The 19,072-nt window shown below is 46.2% G+C and overlaps 1 protein-coding gene across 4 annotated transcripts in view; it reads left to right on the forward strand.

Moving 5' to 3' along the window:
- Positions 1 to 19,072, forward strand: part of ZNF385C (zinc finger protein 385C) — a 159,036-nt gene that overhangs the window by 129,017 nt on the left and 10,947 nt on the right. For all 4 annotated transcript variants that reach the window (XM_088655109.1, XM_035134883.3, XM_088655108.1 and 1 more), the window contains 3 exons: positions 3,203 to 3,345; positions 13,797 to 13,907; positions 17,995 to 18,166. In XM_088655109.1, coding sequence (XP_088511235.1) covers positions 3,203 to 3,345; positions 13,797 to 13,907; positions 17,995 to 18,166 — 426 coding nt within the window. The remainder of the gene's footprint in view (positions 1 to 3,202; positions 3,346 to 13,796; positions 13,908 to 17,994; positions 18,167 to 19,072) is intronic.

Below are 19,072 nucleotides of genomic sequence, written 5' to 3' on the forward strand. Positions count from 1 at the left end.
CGCCAACCTTCTGATCGGCAAGCCCTAGGCTCAGTGGTTTAGACCACAGCGTCACCTGTGTTCCTTAACTGCTTTGCAAATTGGTTGATTCCATAAAACATAATGAAATATGTCCAAACATGTTTTGACCCTATGGCTCATAATCACCACACTGGACTTAGGGACCTGAGGCATAGTTACACTCCTACCTGAGTAGACTCACTCCTACCTGGCCCCAAACTCAGCACATACTGGTAGGAGCATAAGGAGAGCCTGGTGGATCAGAACAATTGCCCATCTAGTCCAGCATCTGTTCTTACGGTGACCAGCCAAGATGCCTGTGGGAGATCTTTAAGCAGGACCTGAGCACAAGAGCATGGTTTCCAGCAATCGGTATTCAGAAGCAGATGAAGTTGTCCTACAGATTCTTATCTTTTAGGCAAAAACCGAAAACACTTTTTGTGGATAAACTGGTAAAGCTGAATAATCAAATTACCGCATCATTTTTTTGCATTAGTTTTTTTAATTGTTGATATAGACTAATGTTTATTTTAGTTGCTATTTTTTATGTTGATTGTATTTCATGGATGTTGTTGTCAGCTGCACTGGGCTCCTATGGGAGGAAGGGTGGGATGTAAGCATTAAGAAGTGGTAGTAATAAGAAAGTTTCTATGGAGCAGGAAAAAGGGAACTGCAGTGAAGCTTGGGGAAACCCTTGAGATGTGATCTCTCCTCCCCAACCCAGACTGTGCTGGCCTTATGGATAGATGCGACTGGCCCCTGAATAGTTCTCCTAAATTGCAATAATCCCTTCCCTTCCATTCAAGGGGTCACCAACTATTTTGGACCAAAGGGCACGTTTTGAACTTTGAGAGAGTGGGCGCCAGTCACAAAATGGCTACCATGGCACAGCACAAAATTAGATAGAGTATAGTCATTGCTTCTGCCTCCTCCCCGGGACAATTTCAAGCTTGCCATGGAAGTCAGCTGTGTCCTGCTGGTCCAGATTGTGCAGATCACACAATATTGATTTCCCCACACAAAATACACAAAATGTTGCAGCTGTATTTTCTAGTACCAAGAAAAATACACACACATCTCTCTCTCTGCCCTCTCTCTCACACACAGCTACACACAGATTGCAAAACAATTTCTCCCCTTCTTTCTGCTTAAGTGCATCTCTCTCAATCAGACAGACAGAGCATGTTTGAGCAACCCATTCACCCCAATTCAGAAAAGCCTCTCCACAAGCAAAGGAAACAACAACAACAACAATTTTTTTATTTATACCCCGCCCATCTGACTGGGTTGCCCCAGCCATTCTGGGTGGCTTCCAACACACATAAAAATAACAATAAAACCTCAAACATTAATAGTAACAATCTGATCCAATATAAAAGTCACAGTAACAATAATGTAGAGGTTACAATGCCTGCCATTAAATACATGTTCACCAACCTGGTGCCCAAGGGCACCAGTGAATACCTTTGGAGGTCCAGGTTTGGCAATCACTGCTCTATTCATATGTATGGAAGCTGGAAAAGGGGCAGGAATGAGGAAAGGCCTTTGAAGGACCTTGAGAGCCCCCCCACACCCTGCCAAATGCAACAGAACGTTGGGGCAAGGGCAGCAAAATGAAATGTCCTTTAGGGCAGAAAAATATGTTGCGTTTACCTTGTATTCAGTGGCCTCTCTATGGTGCAGGTCACCAACAATTTGTGTTTTACAAAGGAACAACATACTGGGAAAGGTTGAGAGAGAAAACGTTGGATCTAAGAAAGAAAACTGTTTAAAGGGAAGACAGAAGAAGCTGGGTATGGCCAGCCTAGAAGAAAGAAAAGTAAGGAGGTATTATGCTGGCCATTTTCAGTTATGGAAATAGATGGTAGTTAAAAAGAGCAAGGGGGAAACAGCTGGTCACACTTTCCCCTTGGATGCGTGGCTTGAATAGTTTGTGTATATATCCACCCAAGACAGCGGAGTACATTCTTTACAGTTATTGCTTTCCTTTCCTTACGGAGTATGCAATCCACCAAGTGATCACTTTCCATCTCTGTAGATAGCAGGACAGGAGAAGTGGGCAGTTACAGGGCAAACAATTAGCATCACCAGTATGGTTGCACTAATATTGCTTTCAAAAATCTGGTTGCTGCATGGCCAAGGCCAAGACTGTGTAAAATTAAAATTGAAATCAGCGTCTCCAAAGCTTCTAAAAGGGCCTTTTTCGGAATTTAAAACTGAAGGCACACTTCACTCCATACCCTCCAACATTTCTCTGATGAAAATAGGGGACGTCCAGGGCTATTTTGTCTTGAAAAAGTGGTGCCGGAACTCACCATTAACACCTTCCTTGTTCTCTTAGAATGGCAAAGGTGCCAGAACTGAGCTGCAGTGAGTTCCAGCTGAAAAAGAGCCCTGGGGATGTTCTATTCCAGGGGTCACTAAACTTTTTCAGCAGGGGGGCGGTCCACTGTCCCTCAGACCTTTGGGGGGGCGGACTTTATTTTGAAGGGAAAAAATGAACGAATTCCTATGCCCCACAAATAACCCAGAGATGCATTTTCAATAAAACCACACATTCTACTCATATAAAAACACCAGGCAGGCCCCACAAATAACCCAGAGATGCATTTAAAATAAAAGGACACATTCTACTTATGTAAAAACACGCTGATTCCCGGGCTGTCCGCGGGCCGGATTTAGAAGGCGATTGGGCTGGATCCAGCCCCCGGGCCTTAGCTTGCCTACCTATGTTCTATTTCAGGCCAAGGGAGCCGGCGTTCGTTCGCAGACAGCTTTCCGGGTCATGTGGCCAGCATGACTAAACCGTTTCTGGCGCAACAGGACACTGTGACAGAAACCAGAGTGCACAGAAACGCTGTTTACCTTCCCGCTGCGGTGGTACCTATTTATCTACTTGCACTGGTATGCTTTCAAACTGCTAGGCTGGCAGCAGCTGGGACAGAGCAATAGGAGCTCACTCTGTCACAGGGACTTGAACTGCCAATCTTCCGCTCGGCAAGCCCAAGAGGCTTAGTGGTTTAGACCACAGCACCACCCACTATCCCTATATATGGCAAACTATATGGCAAACTAGCGCTTCTCTTGCACACACACACCCCATTTGTGAATGATGCAACGTATGCGGGTCTCTTTCTTATTCTACTCCGTTTCCTCTTAAACTCACAGTATTTCTTATCTCCTTTCTCTTCTTGCCTCTTAGGTCCAGCCAGCCACAATAGCTCCCTCTTGACATCGCTCCCCATCCCAGGACGGTCCCTGCATTCGCCGCTGGACATCAAGCACTTCCTGACCTTCCGCTTCAATGGGGCCCCCCAGCTCAACCTCTTCCCCAACTTCAACACGGTGAGTTTGGTACTTGACCTGGTCTAAACATTACTGAGATGGAGGAGGCATCCTGCTTGACCGGAGAGGTAACCAGAGAACTTTCCCCATCTGTGGAGGGCTAACAGCAAAACTGTCCTACATCTCCTGGGTCAAAATGTGCAAGGGAATCGCCGCTTGCCCCACAGTGTGACTGCTGATGTGTCACTGCTTTCTTCCGGCCTCCTTTGCTGGTTCAAATTTCGTAATTTCTCCTGTTGATCTGCTGACTTCAAGGTCACCCAGAACACACATGCTCAGGGCTGGAGTTATGTGCGGTATCTATAGAAATACTGCAAGTGCAGGATGCCTCCACACACCCGCTCACGCCCATCAAGTTATGCCAGCCTTCTTTCGTTACAGTTGGGAAGCTTAAGCTGTCCGACTACACTTAACAAGGGATGTGAAGGTCACTGGGGATTGTTATGATGCCATGGGAATGGTCATTTGATAAGGTTGCCACTGTTGGGTGGTCTTTTGGTGGTCAGGAGATAGCTGGGGGTTCCCAGAAAGGTGTGTTCAACTCACTTTTTTCTTCCATTGATTTCCTGGAAATTTTTGTGCTGCGTTTCCTCTGCAAATTTAGTTTTCCTTGTGTTATATGGAAGGTGGAAATAATAGCTGGATTATCAATCCCCCAGAAAGTCTAAAAATATGGAAAAGGGGCTCTCCAAGGAGAGTCATGCTTCCATTTTCTGGAGTGTCTTTCATAAGGATAGGAGTAGCTTCTGTGCTTGACCATACCAATGGCCCAATTGGCCCATTCTGTTTCCCAGTGGACAGATGTTTCCAAGAAGCCTGTGAGCAAAGCATGAACTTAACAGCTCTCTCCTGTTTTTGTCCCTAGCACCTGATACTCAGAGATACACTGCCTCTGAACATGGAGGTTCTATTCAGCAGTCATGGCTAATGGCCATTGGTAGACTTGCCCTCCATTAATTTATCTGCTCCGGTTTTAAATCGCCACATACTGTATTTTGATAGAAAAAAATATGCAAGTGTTGTGTGAAGAAGTATTCCACCAATCGGTTTAATTGCGTGACCCTAATTTCATCCATCGCAAACATAAACAATGATGATTTTTTTGGTCAATTCCCAGACAAAGCAGAGCACATCCAAAGTAGTTGGGTGGGAGACTCGCATGCCAAATACTCCAAACAGCCGACATCCCCTTGGTTTCTGAATCATGACGGGTCACAGAATTTCATCTTTTTCTTAACCCCCTCACCTCTTGCTCCCTAACATCTATTTGAAACCACTGGGTGGAACTGGCCACAGATATGAGATGAAGTGATGGCATCTAGCTTTATTTTACATGCCTTTTTTGAGCACACTCTAGGGAGGCAGTGGAAACCTTGAACGTTGACAGCTATGAAATACTGGACCATGCAGCAAAACAAGATGAAACTTAATCCCGATTAGATAAAACAATTGTTGGCTGGGGGTGGAGAATTTGATAATCCAGGTATAGGTGTTCAGTTCATTTTGAACGAGGTTGCACAAGTTCACAACCTGAGGCACTACTTGAATTGGATGACCCTTTGGGGCAGTGAGGAGTAGTACATTTTTACCAGCTTTGGCCGATGTGATTTCCTGTAAAAGTTAAAGCTGGCCATAGTCATTCATATTGTAGCACTCTCCAGATTGAACTACTGTCAAGTGCTCTGTGTGGGGTTGCCATTAACACACCTGGAAACTTAAAACTGGTGCAAGTTGTCTGGGGCCAGACAGTTGGCGCAGTCTGTCGCTGTTTGTTCTGCCCAGATTACTTATTGGTTTCCAGGTTCAATTTGAGGTGCTAGCTCTTCCCTTTAAAGCCTACATGGCTTGATACATGGATACATTTTGGACCATATAGTCTTCTGTTCCTCCTCCTCCCATGCACCCACTGTGACATCTGAGGTCCTGCTCTGTTTCCCCCCACTGAATTTAGTACACCAGCCATTCACGGGGAGCACAGCCTCTTGGGTTGTGGTGGTGGCAACTAAGGAATGTCCTTTCCACCAAGGTCCACCTGACCCCGTGCTGAAATTTTAGGTGCCTGGCTGGAGCCTGTCTTTTTTCTAAAGGACTCTGGTATCATCTAACTGCTGGTTCAGTTTCCTTTCTCTCTGTTGCAGTGGATTCTATGTCCACCTTTTATTGATCTGCCTGTTGATGTGGTTCCTTTGTTGGGTCTGCTGTTGTCAGCGGCTTCTGTTACTATTTGTTTTTCTGTTTTGTGTTCTTGAAAATTGGTTATTGTTTTACCGTCACTATTTTTGCAAGAGGAATTCAAGCACCCACTGCAAATTTAGATTTGCACAGTTAAAGTGGATTAAAGCGCTCTGTTACCCCAGCACAACGAATCCACTTTTAAAAAGAAATGGACTTTATGCGGTTTGGAAATGACAAGGAGATGCATTGAAAAATCAGGAGGGATGCAGGACAAATACTTACTGTCATATACCTGACCTGCAAACACATCAGAACACATGCTGAACAGAGGCCAAACATAATCTAGCCCCTCTGCATAAGCTTAACACAAGCTATCAGGATGAATGCCAAATAAACAGGTTGTCTGAAGGAGCTCTTAGCCACTTCTGTTTCTTCTGAGGGCCCCTCCAAACATCCTTTTTATTGTGCATTCATAATTATTTGTGCTCATGATGCTATCAGGGAGGTCACACACGATCCTGCTTTCAATACTGTTGGCGCCTGCAGAGGATTGATGACGGTCATACTGCTTCATTTCCAATCAGTGCCTATCCTGTAGCTTCCGGCTGAAATCCTGTAGCTTTCACAATGCCACAAATGTTCTGGCTTATTTGGGTTCTCCTTTTGTTGCACCATAGTGCCTCCACACAGCAACAATGCGGTAGCATCAGGGAAGCATTGCAGAACAAACGAAAGCAGAATAAATCCCCCACTATGATGGGGACCCAGGTGGCGCTGTGGTTAAACCACTGAGCCTGGGGCTTGCTGATCAGAAGGTTGGCGGTTCGAATCCCTGTGACGGGGTGAGCTCCCGTTGCTTGGTCCCAGCTCCTGCCAACCTAGCAGTTCGAAAGCATGTCAAAATGCAAGTAGATAAATAGGAACCGCTACAGCGGGAAGGTAAACGGCGTTTCCATATGCTGCTCTGGTTCACCAGAAGTGGCTTAATCATGCTGGCCACATGACCTGGAAGCTATACGCCGGCTCCCTCGGCCAATAATGCGAGATGAGCGCGCAACCCCAGAGTCGGTCACGACTGGACCTAATGGTCAGGGGTCCCTTTACCCTTTACCTTATGATGTACTATCGTTGTGTCCTGAACACGTTGCAGAGTACACCCACAATAAAACACCGGTCTGGAGGGGCCCTGAATTAGAATGTGAGATATAAGTTAGAAGGAGAAAGAAGGAAGGAAGGATGGAAATGTTGCTTAATGGAACGCTGAGGAGCACAACATTTGTGTTCCTTGCTTTCTCTGCTTCTGGAAATCTGAACTGCGTTCGTTCTGCCCTCCTCCTCTGCCTAATCTGCTGCAAGGACATACTGAAGATTCTTTCTGGCAGCTGGGACTCCTATCTAGATGTTAAGGTAACAATATTATGTCCTTAAGCAGTGCTCTTCTGCTGCTGCTGCATACCAAAATGGAAGGAGGCTCCTGCGGGATCATCTCCTCAACCTCCTGTGCCTCAAGGCAGAATACCTGTTCCAAGCAAAGCTAAATAAACAAACCCCCTGATTGTTCTGATTGGTTTGCTTTGCGAAAACATTCCAAACGAATCAAAAATAATTTGTGTTTTAAAGTTTTCCAGGGCCTCCTCCCCAGATTTTGTGATCATGGTATGGTACCTCCCCCCTCGCAGCCTGCTCCCTTTTCTCCCTCTGACCACTCACTTGCGTCCCATCACCAGCCCCTTGGCTCTGAGTCTTCTTCCCTTGGGGGGGTTCCCTAGCTGGTGCCTCCCAGCACTCCTCTGCATCCAGCCAGTCCATGATGGAAAGGAATCTAAGGAACTCACCCAAGATTTCTTAAAGGAAATCAAATGTGAAATTGCTTGTCCCCCAACGAAAACAATATAAATTAGCAGCCACGCAATAAGAGGGCAGGTTCTTTTATGGATCAGTAATTGGTTAAGGAATAGGAAGCAGAGAGAAGGAATACAGGGGTCCCTCGACTTACGAACTTAATCCGTTCTGAATGCACATTCGTAGGTCGGAAAGTTCGGAAGTCGAAATGCGGCTTCCCATAGGGGGGACAAATCGGAAAAATTCATGTCGAAAAAAACGCATGTAAAAATTTGTAAGTAAAAAAAACGCATTTAAAGGCACCAACGGTTTCCGTTTGGATGTAGAAAAATTCGTAAGCATGCAGCCATTTGTCCCGTTCGTAAGTCGAAACCTACGGATGTCGAGTAATTCGTAAGTCAAGGGACCACTGTATATGGAAAGCTATCTCAGTGGTAAGAGGTGGGGTCCCCCAAAATCTGTATTCTGACCTGTGCTTTTAAACTTTATCTGGAGTTAGGGTGAGCAGTGACACGAGGTGGCCTAATTTGTTGATGACATCAAATTATTCAGGGTGCCAAAAACAAAAAGGGGTCGTGGCGTGCCCCCAAAGAATCTGTTAAAACTGGCTAAATGGGCAACATTATGGCAAATGTGATTCAGTGCCTGTAAGTGTGAAATGATGCACCGTGGGGGCAAAACATCCTCATTTTCCATAGGCGCTGATGCTGTCCAAGCTGAAGGTGTGTGACCAGGAAAGAGAGATTGAGGTGGTAGTGGGTAGCTCAAGGAAAATACTGACCCGTGTTAAGCAACTGAGAAAAAAGTTGAGCAGCATGCTGAGTGCCAGGGCCTCATGATAATTGCTTCCAAATTCTTCTTGATACTCACAGTGAAGAACCCAGTGATGGTCATTTCTCTCCCCACCGCTGTCGCCATGAAAAGTAGGGAACGGATGGGAGAAACTACTCTGGCTAATTTTGAGCCTCAATTTTGGAGGGGTTGGCCTTGACTCCTAAGTAGCCCAGAAGTTCTGAACTGGGGAGTTCGTATTCCAAACTTCATTGGCATCACTTTTGCTTTTCTTTTATTTCAGATTTCCCCACCCACCCAGCACTAAAAAATAAAATGGTGGTGGTGCTTATCTGATCTATCATCAACTGGTATGCAAACCCATATCTTGATCCTGACCCACAAGCTGCAAACTACTAGCGTACATAAACCTTCCAAGCTCCAGTCGTTCTATGGAAACTATTCATTTCCAAACAAACAAATTCCATGCTAGGAAGGTGTCCTGAAGTCCTCTCAGATGTGCAAAGCTCTTGAAGATTTAACAGCCACTTGCAAAAAGGCACAGTTTGAACCCCTCCTGTGTCTCTCTCTCTGTGCTTACCCATCTCTGACCTCCAGAGACTTGACAGGAAGTTCAGCGCCACAGTCTCTATTTATACACCAGTGGGAACATCCCAGGGATAAAACAGAAGTAATTTGAGTCAATGCCAATTGGTTATAAAGCAGAGATATAGAATTTTTTTTAAAAAAACACACTCTCAGAATACACTGCCCTCAAAATACGCTCTTCGGTTTTCTGACAGTTCACTCCCTTAGCTGGGAGGTGCAGAAAGATCTTTCCAGCAAACCTTCTGGAATGAGCACATCAAGCGCAGGAGAATTTGGTAGGTAGATACCATTTTTGGTACAGGAGACACAACTGCAGTCTGTTGGAACGCAACTGACGTTTAAAGTTTTTTCCCCCTTCAAGGCAAATTAGGAGAGCCATTACCTGTGCTTTGCTTTTTTGAATCAGGATTTTGCATATATAGGTAGGGAGAGTGTAGCTGCCTGCCTGGTTGTTTTAAAAAATGGAAGTGTTTGGATTATCAAGCAACCATGATGCGCCAGCAGTGCTCGGGATTCATTGGCTGAACAAAATAAAAAAATTCCTTCAGTAGCACCTTAAAGACCAACTAAGTTTTTATTTTGGTATGAGCTTTCGTGTGCATGCACACTTCTTCAGATACCTGAAGTATCTGAAGAAGTATCTGAAGAAGTGTGCATGCACACGAAAGCTCATACCAAAATAAAAACTTAGTTGGTCTTTAAGGTGCTACTGAAGGAATTTTTTTATTTTACTTCGATCCAGACCAACACGGCTACCTACCTGTAACCATTGGCTGAACAGTTTGTTCTCCAAGGGGGAGCAGGGGCAGTAAGCCAGCTCATGATGAAGCTTGCTGTTAGGGTCAAGGAACTAGGCTGGGAATGGATAGGCTATTGATAATACTTGGAGTACTTCATTTGAGTGCATAATTTGGGCACCTTTAGGAAAGGCTATGAGCATCCCTGTTGATCCCATATCGCGATGGCACACTGAATTGGACCAACCGATCTCAGCAGGTATCTTGATCTCCGATGCTAGAACTCAGTATTGCCTCAAATTGGCAACCGTGACCAGAAATGATGAAACTTTGCAAAAAGCGTATTTGTGATTGTTGGTGAAACCTTGCTCTAGGTCTCTTTGCTGCATGTTCTATAATATTGTGTGTGTGTGTGTGTATGTGCGCGCGCACACACGCACACATACTTGTGGAAGGAGCCCTTTTATGTGTTGCACGGCTGCTTTGGACCCAGCCACCCAGAAAAAATCTGTCAGGCCACCTCACTTCCAGAAAAGCCTCCTCATTCACCCTGTGGCTTTTATGTTGAATTGCTGGACTGATTGTTGCTGATTGCCTTTGTCTGCCAATTTGTTACTCATTTGTTTTATTGCTTTACCCCTGTCATAAATGATTGACTTTTAGAATGGGGAAGCTGTACATCTAATTTTGCGGAAAGTCGGTTGATACAGTTTTTGTAAATAAATTAAATATAAATAAATTATGTCGCAACCCCAAGATGCGGTGATAGCCACTTGCTGTGATAATAACGGGAATTATTATCAGCAGCACCACAACAAATAAGGCACCGTGTGGAAATTAGACAGCAGTCCCGTGCACACTTCTCCAGAAGTAGCATGCATAGGATTTTGGCCTCAGCATATAGCAAGAGCCCCCTGGCTACTTATAATCTAAAGATGGCTTTTGAAAAGGATGAGACAAATTCATGCAGACGATTTGCTATGCTACAAGTGAAGCATCCGTGTGCAGAGGGGGCAGAATTTGAGTTGTTACCTTTCCTTTCCTTTCCTTTCTTTGCTTCGCTCTTGCTTCTGTTTTGTTTTTTTAATGTCCTCTGATTTGGGTCAATGAAGGGATTGTACTCAGATGAAGGCGATGAGCTGACTGTTGAAAGGTCCTGTGTAAGAGGCAGGGAAGGGAAGATCTCCCAGAGTGGGAAGCTAGGAGATGAAACTCCCAGGTGAAAGCTGGGAGGGTCCACCTCTTTCTGTGTTAAGACAAGGGTTAAGATCTACCTGTGAGAGAAGATTTTGCATTCTTCTTTCTCTTTTTTTTCTGTTTTTGTTTAGATCAGTTTAGGTTTTTTTATTGTATTGTAATGTATTATGAAACGCCTTAATAAAATGTTTTTTTTTAAAGAAAAAGAGTATAAGTCAGGGTTCACCAAACTAAGGCCCGGGGGCCGGATGCGACCCAATCACCTTCTAAATTCGGCCCGCGGACGGTCCGGGAATCAGCATTTTTTTGCATGAGTAGAATGTGTCCTTTTATTTAAAATGCATCTCTGGGTTATTTGTGGGGCCTGCCTGGTGTTTTTACCTGAGTAGAATGTGTCCTTTTATTTAAAATGCATCTCTGGGTTATTTGTGGGGCATAGGAATTCGTTCATATTTTTTTTCAAAATATAGTCCGGCCCCCCACAAGGTCTGAGGGGCACTGGACCGGCCCCCTGCTGGAAAGGTTTGCTGACCCCTGGTATTAGTTGTGGTAGTGGAATGGTAAGTCCATGCTTTCAGGGACCACCTGATGGGCTGCTTTTGGGGGGGGGGGTTAATGCTGGGATGTGGATCTTTGGTTCCGTCCCGCAGGTCAGCTCTTGTTTTTTAATTGCGTGCTGCTATGGATGCTTTTTGACTGGAGAAAAGAATTGCTAACCATTGAGGGTGAAATGGAGTAAAAATGAAAAGAGATCTCTCCTCCCCCGCCTCACCTCTTCCTCCTGTGATCAGGTGAGGGACCTGCCTCCATCTTGCACTGCATCCCTGCACCAGGTGGTTACTGCTTTGAGCACGCCACCTTCAAGATTGGGACAGAAGGTTCCTTTGATCACTCAAAATTCTCTGATCCAACACCAGCACCGTCCGTCCTTCCTGCCTCTGAACCCGCATGTGCCTCTTCCTTTTTATTCCAGATGAGTGAGTAAAAATTTCATCACGAGCATGGGAAGGCACCTCTTCATTAATCACTTTCTATTGCCAGTTCTGCTCCCTTTGGGGATGGAATTTAGGGGTCCAGATAATGATTCCCTTGTCTGCACGCTTTGCCTGCTAGACTGATGCACCTGTCTGGACAACTAAATAGCTTTGTTGAGAAATACGATCACCTTCAAACCTCAATCTCTCTCCCCCTCTTCCTGACAGCCAGCCTCGGATAAGATAATCTCCCAGAGCCACAGGGCTAAGTGAACAATATGTGCATTATAGATTATGGTTGTGCTCAAACACACACATTATTTTTATATTAGTTTCCCTCCCCCTTCCCTTCCCCCCTTTCTACCTCCCTGTTCTCTGCTCTAATCGGTTTCTACGTTACTTGATGTAATCATTTTGTTTGAACTTAAAGTAGATTTTCGAACACTATGGAAACAAATGAAACCAAGAATTGGAGCAAAATGCAGTAGTGCATGTAGATTCCACCCTATGTTGCTGCAGAAGTTCCTGAATCCAGTTGACTATTAAACCTAGGTTTTTAAAGTCCTGGCCCTTACTTTTAAGGTATCAGGAAACCATGGAAAACTACATGCCCAGGCTCCAGTTTCCTGGTAATTGCATAAATGAGTTCCAGAGAAAAAAAGCCAAAAGACTAGGGATGAGAAAATTTTGGTCTCACAAGTTTCTAATTTTTCCAGAGTTTAGTTCACCATATTTCTGCGTTGCTTTGCCATTTGATTTGATTTTTTTTAAAAGTCGTTAGCATTTAGTGTGCATTTCTCTTAATATATAAATCTTTGCATGCAATTTTGCCTAATATGAACAATATTGCAAGCAGTTTCCCGGAATATAATGCATTGTATCCTTTCACCAGTATATGTATTTTTATGCACATGCCCCCTAAAATGTGCATTTCTGTACATTGGGGGGGGGGGGGTTGGAGAACCACATTGCAAAATTTGTAGAAGTTCAAATTTCAAAAGCTTTTTGGTTTGCAATTTGTGACAGGAAGCATGATTTAAATAGGGTTGCATTAAAATTCAAAGCTGAACTGAATTTCTCTCTCGTTCCTGCTTGTGTCACATTAAAAACCTAACAAATTCATTATGGGACCACACTTTGGGAAACGGCTTGACCAGGTGAGGGCAGCTGATGGGTCTCAAACCATTGGTGAGTTAGGGACTCCCCGGCAGATTGAGCAGACAAGACAAATAGTAGGTCTCTCTTTTTTTTGTATTTTTGTTCAAGAATACCCACATTAAGGTCACAGACGTGGTGTTCTGGGGGGACTGAAATGCTTCCCTTGGTAGTTCTTGAATGCTGCCATTTCTGATGTCATTTTTGTGTCCTATCCTTTTGTTTTTTTGCATAGAAACTGGGCTGCTTGTCTTATGCAGGAGGACATTGCCAGCAGATAGACTATGTCTCATTGGAAGATGAGCAGGTGAATGAAACCGTGATGCAGTAATGAGTGTGGCCAGCAGAAGCCATTGGCATCTGGGTCTGCCATAGGGCCTGATCTCCGTATTTGTGTGGCCTATTATTTCTGGTGAGCAGCTGTTTTAGGTTAGTGGACTGACTGGGAGCAAGACCTGTGATCATTGCCCAGAATGGGCTGCAGATCCCTGATGTGTTGGAGTGCTTTTAGCTAGGAGCTATGGGTCACAAGTGGTGTTGTGTCACTTTCTCTTCTAGATCTATCCTGGAATAGAGGCAGACTCTGTTGATCTGTCTTTTCTCTTTACTGGGTGGCTATTGCAGTCCATAAGGAGTTTATTTGCATTTGTCCCATCAGATAGCACTGATAAACTCCTCATTTCCTCAGCAACACACAGCTGGGGGAGTGTTTGTGGTATTCTAGGGTACGTTCTCAGCTCATAGGGGACAACAATGAGGCCCAATAAGTCGGGGAAGCACCTTGCAAGAACTGCACACTGCAGAATATTTCCCCCACCACGAGAATCCTCTTCCAATATACAGGGGTTCTGTGGCAGGTGAGTGTGTGATTTTCAGCAAAAAGGTAAATGTGAAATGGGTTCCCTCGTGGCAGAACATTTTTTGAGATGTGTTGCTCTAGCCTTCTGTCTCTCTGACTCGTGTCTGCTTTTCTCCACACCCTCCCTTCTAGATGGATCCAGTACAGAAAGCAGTGATCAACCACACTTTTGGTGTCCCCAACCTACTCAAGAAAAAGCAGTTCATCTCTTGTAATATTTGTCACCTCAGATTCAACTCTGCGGTAAGGCATGTCCCTATGGAAGCTGGGACAGGCGGGGTGGGGGGCGGGCAAGCCAGATCTGTCTGGAGGAAATGAGGCCCACTCCACACCCCAAACTCTTCAGTTCCTTGGAGTGAGTGAGGAAAGAGAGCCTTGGAAAGGATACTGGGGTGGCTTTTGGAGACCAGTTCTGGATGCTCCATTTGTGTTGGCTTGGAAAACAACAGTTGTGTGGCGATGACCCCTCTTCCCATGAAATAAGACACATGACACACTGTATAGATTTAATTGGGCGAAAAGGCCACAACTTTATTGGTTACGGATGTTGAGCGGTATTGGCTTAAGCATTGGAACCTAACCACTAAATCTGACTGCAACCCTTGTGTTGCAGTCTGTGCGCAGTTAACCACCAGCAAGGTGCCCAGTGATGTACATCTACCGGAACCCCTTCTGTGGCTGCCGTGGGGGCGTGCCTTACGGCCCTGACCTCCGTAGGCTCAGGACAAGCTCCGCCCCCCAAACCTTTAATGAATATTTGACTACTCTTTGGGCAGATGATGACGTAAATATGCTAATTTCCAATGCCTAACCGCCAAACCAAAGTTGTGACGAATTGCTATGAGGTAGGCGGGAAAACCATCCTGGCTAGCCCAAGTGGGAAAAAGTCCTACCAGGCCCCCTGGCCAACCAGGGCGACCAACCGAAGTACATAGCAGCATCGGCCTAGCCTAAAGGGTGGGCGGGCGGGTGATCCGAACCGGTGAGGGGTGAGCGGGCAAAGAGGCCGAGTTCCCGCCTCCGCTCCATTTAAAAGGGGCGAGGCCCCACCCCACAGCCGACCTTATTGGTCGGCTCGGGCGTGATGTAGGCGGGAACTCCCTACACGCGACGGGGCTGGATCCCCAGCCCCATTGCGAGAGTGCAGAGGGGTCCCACCCACAACTCCACCTCCGTGGGATGCGGAAGTGGTTTTTACCAACAGCAGCATCTTGTAAACAAAAGCACATGCAAGACAAAAGGCTTTAGTTCATGTGCAAAACGCTGACCAAGTTAAGCTTCTGACGAGTCTCAGTCAGATGCTAACTGGTCCAGTTGGATAGGAGCCACAACTTGAAAATACCCTAGTCGGAGTCAGACTTCCTTATAAATCTGTTTCAGTGTATCTGAAGAAGTGTGCATGCACACGAAAGCTCATACCTATAACAAACTTAGTTGGTCTCCAAGGTGCTACTGGAAGGATTTTTTATTTTTTATTATAAATCATCATCATTCAAACTTACATTTGTAGGCTAGCTTTAGAGCACTAAAAGTAGCCCTCGTGTTACTTTGTCGTTCTTCCCAGCAACTCTGTAAGGTAGGTCAGTAATATTATCACACCCTTATTACATATGGGAGGCTGACACCAAGGGGTCATACACACTTTTGTTGCCCCGCCGCTTCTCCCTGGAAAAACACATGGTTTAGCACTGAATCAGAACAATGGTAATCAGGTTTTCTGTGGACTGCCCTTTGTTCTGATTTAGCACTAAAGAGTGAGTTTTTCTGGGGGACAGTGCTGGGGCAAAAGCAAAACTGCTTGGACTCGAGCTTTCCAGGCAAGGGGCAAACAGAATTGTGGACAACCCCATAGATAACAGCTCGCTTTAGGGCATTTGCTGTTTGTTTGCCAATGGCAAGATTTGAACTGGGGATGTCCCCCTGACTCATCTCTTCCATAGACACACAGTGTGTCTTTTCACCACACTTCCTGGGACTTGTAATCCCAGGCCCAGATCCCCAGAAGGAAATAGATATACTCCGTGCGTTTTTGAGAGTGACTGCCTCTGCTGCCACCTTAACATGATGTAAGCCTTTGAAGAAGAGGGCAGCGGAGGAGATGGCAGAGTGGAGAATTGAGGCGAGGTTGTTTGCCCTCCTCTGTTTCACTCCTGAGAATTCAAGGGCGCTTGTAGAGTCAAAACACTCCTGCATCATCTTGCGCTCTTCGGGCCATGCGCTGTTACTTGGCTCTGGTGAAAGGAAGGAACTGCAGCAGGGAGAGAGGAGCCAAGGAAGCTTCATACTGCTAGTAGGCCACAGTGCTCCTTTGCCCCTGTAAAAGCTCCCTGTTCAAGGTCTTCTAATAAGCTACAAACCAGCCTTTGTGTAGCTTTTCCTCTCCCTTTTGCTTTTCCTTACCCTAGACTGCTCAGGCCCAGGGGCCTCACAATTCGGCTATGTCGCTTTTGGCTCTATGCTGCTTGCTGGTCACCCAGCAAAAGCAGTGATTCCTTCTTGCCCCACCCTGCCCCACCACTCTCTCACACACACTCCATCCCTTGCTTTTTGCTATAAGCCTCCCATTTTATACCGTGACAATTTTCACCCCCTCCCTCCCTCCCTCCCGCTGCGCACCCATATAATTCAATTCCTGGCACTGTTCACTGCCTGGCAAAGTGGAGATAAGGCACATCGCCCCTGATTAAATGCAACCCATTGCTTGTTTCAAAAGGAGCTTTTGGGCAAACGGAAATAAAAATGGGAGGCATCATAAAGAACGCATACGGCGAACAGCTTCACCATACAAAATAAAGTAACATAGCTAAATCTATATCCTTTAGGTGGTGGAGGAGGAGGACTCGACTGTCAGCTATTGTCACTTCCCGGGGTGCATGTCTAACATGCAGTGTATGTTCACAGGCGGGCAGGCCGGAATATGTGTGTGTGTGTCTGTGTAATAGTGTATATTCTTTCCTTTATCCTTCCCCACCTTTCTGTGGGAAGGTTGAATAAATTAGCACACACTTCATGTCCTCTGCCTCTGTGCGATGCTGATAATTTTTTTTAAAAGACTACAAAAGGATACTGGGTGACCACCCTCCCCCTCCCCCCCCAAAAAATGCTTGTGTGTTTAGCAGTCAGAGACAATTCTCCCCATTGTCGCTAGAATGAATAGCTCTGCGGCAAATTCATGGAAACTTAAAATCCAATCTGAATTAAAATGAGGGTGCTGCTTGGCGGTTCGTCCTCGTTTGCATAATGTTTGAGGTAGGAGGGGCTGTTGCAGACCCCCCCCCCTTGCACACAGAATGAGGAGGCAGGCAATGGGGAACTCTTCCGAGTGCCCGAGTTTCCCTACCACTCCCCACCCCCCCACCGTAAATTGTTGTGGGAAGCATCCCTAAGGTCATGTGTTATGCTGTGGGGGGGAGAGAGCAAGTCTGGGTCCATTTCACTTTTGGAGAGTAAGGGCTCATCCACACTTCTTCAGGTTTCCCGCCGTTTGTCGCTTGCTCCGATTCAGCAATAAAGAGTAGGTTTTTCCTGGGAAAGCGGCTGGGCAAACAGAAAACCTCTCGGGCCCATGTTTTCTAAGCAGAAGTGTGGACAAGCCATGACACCCTGTCAGTTTTGTCTCCCTCTTCTGGACCTTTCCTGCTTTTCCCCAAAGACATTTCCCTCTGGGGATGTACACAGAATTGTATGTAGGGATTAAATACTCAAGTTCTGTTTTTGCTGCCTGTGGTGCTCTCCAGCACCTTAGAAGGAATGGGTGGCAGATGCAAGATAAATAAATCCTCCTTCTAAGTGCAGCTCCACCAGCTAAGGCAGGCATCCCCAAACTGCGGCCCTCCAGATGTTTTGGACTACAATTCCCATCTTCCTCGACCACTGGTCCTGTTAGCTAGGGATCATGGGAGTTGTAGGCCAAAACATCTGGAGGGCCGCAGTTTGGGGATGCCTGAGCTAAGGGCTCGTCCAAGCTTCCAGTTGTTTCACTGCTTTCCCCCAGGAAAACCCTCTGGGTATCGCTGAATCGGAGCAAATATCAATTGGGTTTTCTGCAGTTTGACTTCTGCTCCGATTCAGCAGTAAAGAGAGGGGTTTTCCTGGGGAAAGCGGCATGGTAAACTGAAAACCGCTTGGGCCTTTGCCTAGAAAGCACCGAACAAACATGAAACCTCTTGGATGCTTTTCAGGTCCAGGACAAACAGAAATGTGGGCGAGCCCTAAAAAAGGGTGTACTTCACGCCATAGACTTTCTTTGAATTTATGTACTGTGGAATGGCCATTGAAACCACCCTTCCCTCTCTCACCGCTCACCATCTCCATATTTGCCATCTCGCAGAATCAAGCTGAGGCGCATTACAGAGGCCACAAGCATGCCCGGAGACTCAAAGCCATTGAAGCGGTGAAAAACAAGCAGAAGTCTGTGGATGGCAGCGGCGGCCAAGAAAAAACGGCTGCTGACTTTGACACCGCGCTAGACCTCAGCGGAGACACCGGCCACAGCAATGCAGGTAGCAGTGGTGGCCCACAAAGCCCTTCCCTCTGTCCTGCGTGACGTTCTGAGTTTGTGGAAATGCTCTCTCCACTTAGAAACTGGGTGGGGTGATAACCTGGACGCGTTTTTAAGGCAATATAAAGATGGTACGTGGGGGTTATTTAGTTAATCTTGGTCAAATCTTGAGGGACCCAGGTGGCGCTGTGGTTAAACCACTGAGCCTAGGGCTTGCTGATCAGAAGGTCAGCGCTTCGAATCCCTGTGACGGGGTGAGCTCCCGTTGCTCGGTCCCAGCTCCTGCCAACCTAGCAGTTCGAAAGCACGTCAAAATGCAAGTAGATAAATAGGAACCGCTACAGCGGGAAGGTAAACGGCGTTTCCATGTGCTGCTCTGGTTTGCCAGAAGCGGCTTTGTCATGCTGGCCACATGACCTGGAAGCTATACGCCGGCTCCCTCGGCCAATAATGCGAGATGAGCGCGCAACCCCAGAGTCGGTCACGACTGGACCTAATGGTCAGGGGTCCCTTTACCTTTTACCTGGTCAAATTAGACATGGTGTCGAACACATCCCTTTGCCTCCCACCACAATGGGAGCTAGTGTGGTGTCATGGGTAGAGTGCTGGACTAGGACTTGGGTTCAAATCCCCACTCAGCCATGAATCTCACTGGGCAACCTTGGGCCAGTCACTCACTCTTGTACCAATCAACCTCACAGGGTTGTTGTGGATCGAACCTGCAACCTTGGCATTATCAGCACCACGCTCTAACCAACTGAGCTACCCAGAGAAGTTCATCAATAATAATAAATAAATACAATGAGGTAGGGTGTCCTTTTCCCACTGAAAATCCCTCCCCATGAGCTGCTAGCCCTTTCAGAAGGGAAGCTGCAAATAGCAGCTATGAAGGAGAGATGATTTTTCG

The sequence above is a fragment of the Zootoca vivipara genome, chromosome 12, assembly GCF_965207765.1.
Source record: "Zootoca vivipara chromosome 12, rZooViv2.hap1.1, whole genome shotgun sequence".
Taxonomy (NCBI): domain Eukaryota; kingdom Metazoa; phylum Chordata; class Lepidosauria; order Squamata; family Lacertidae; genus Zootoca; species Zootoca vivipara.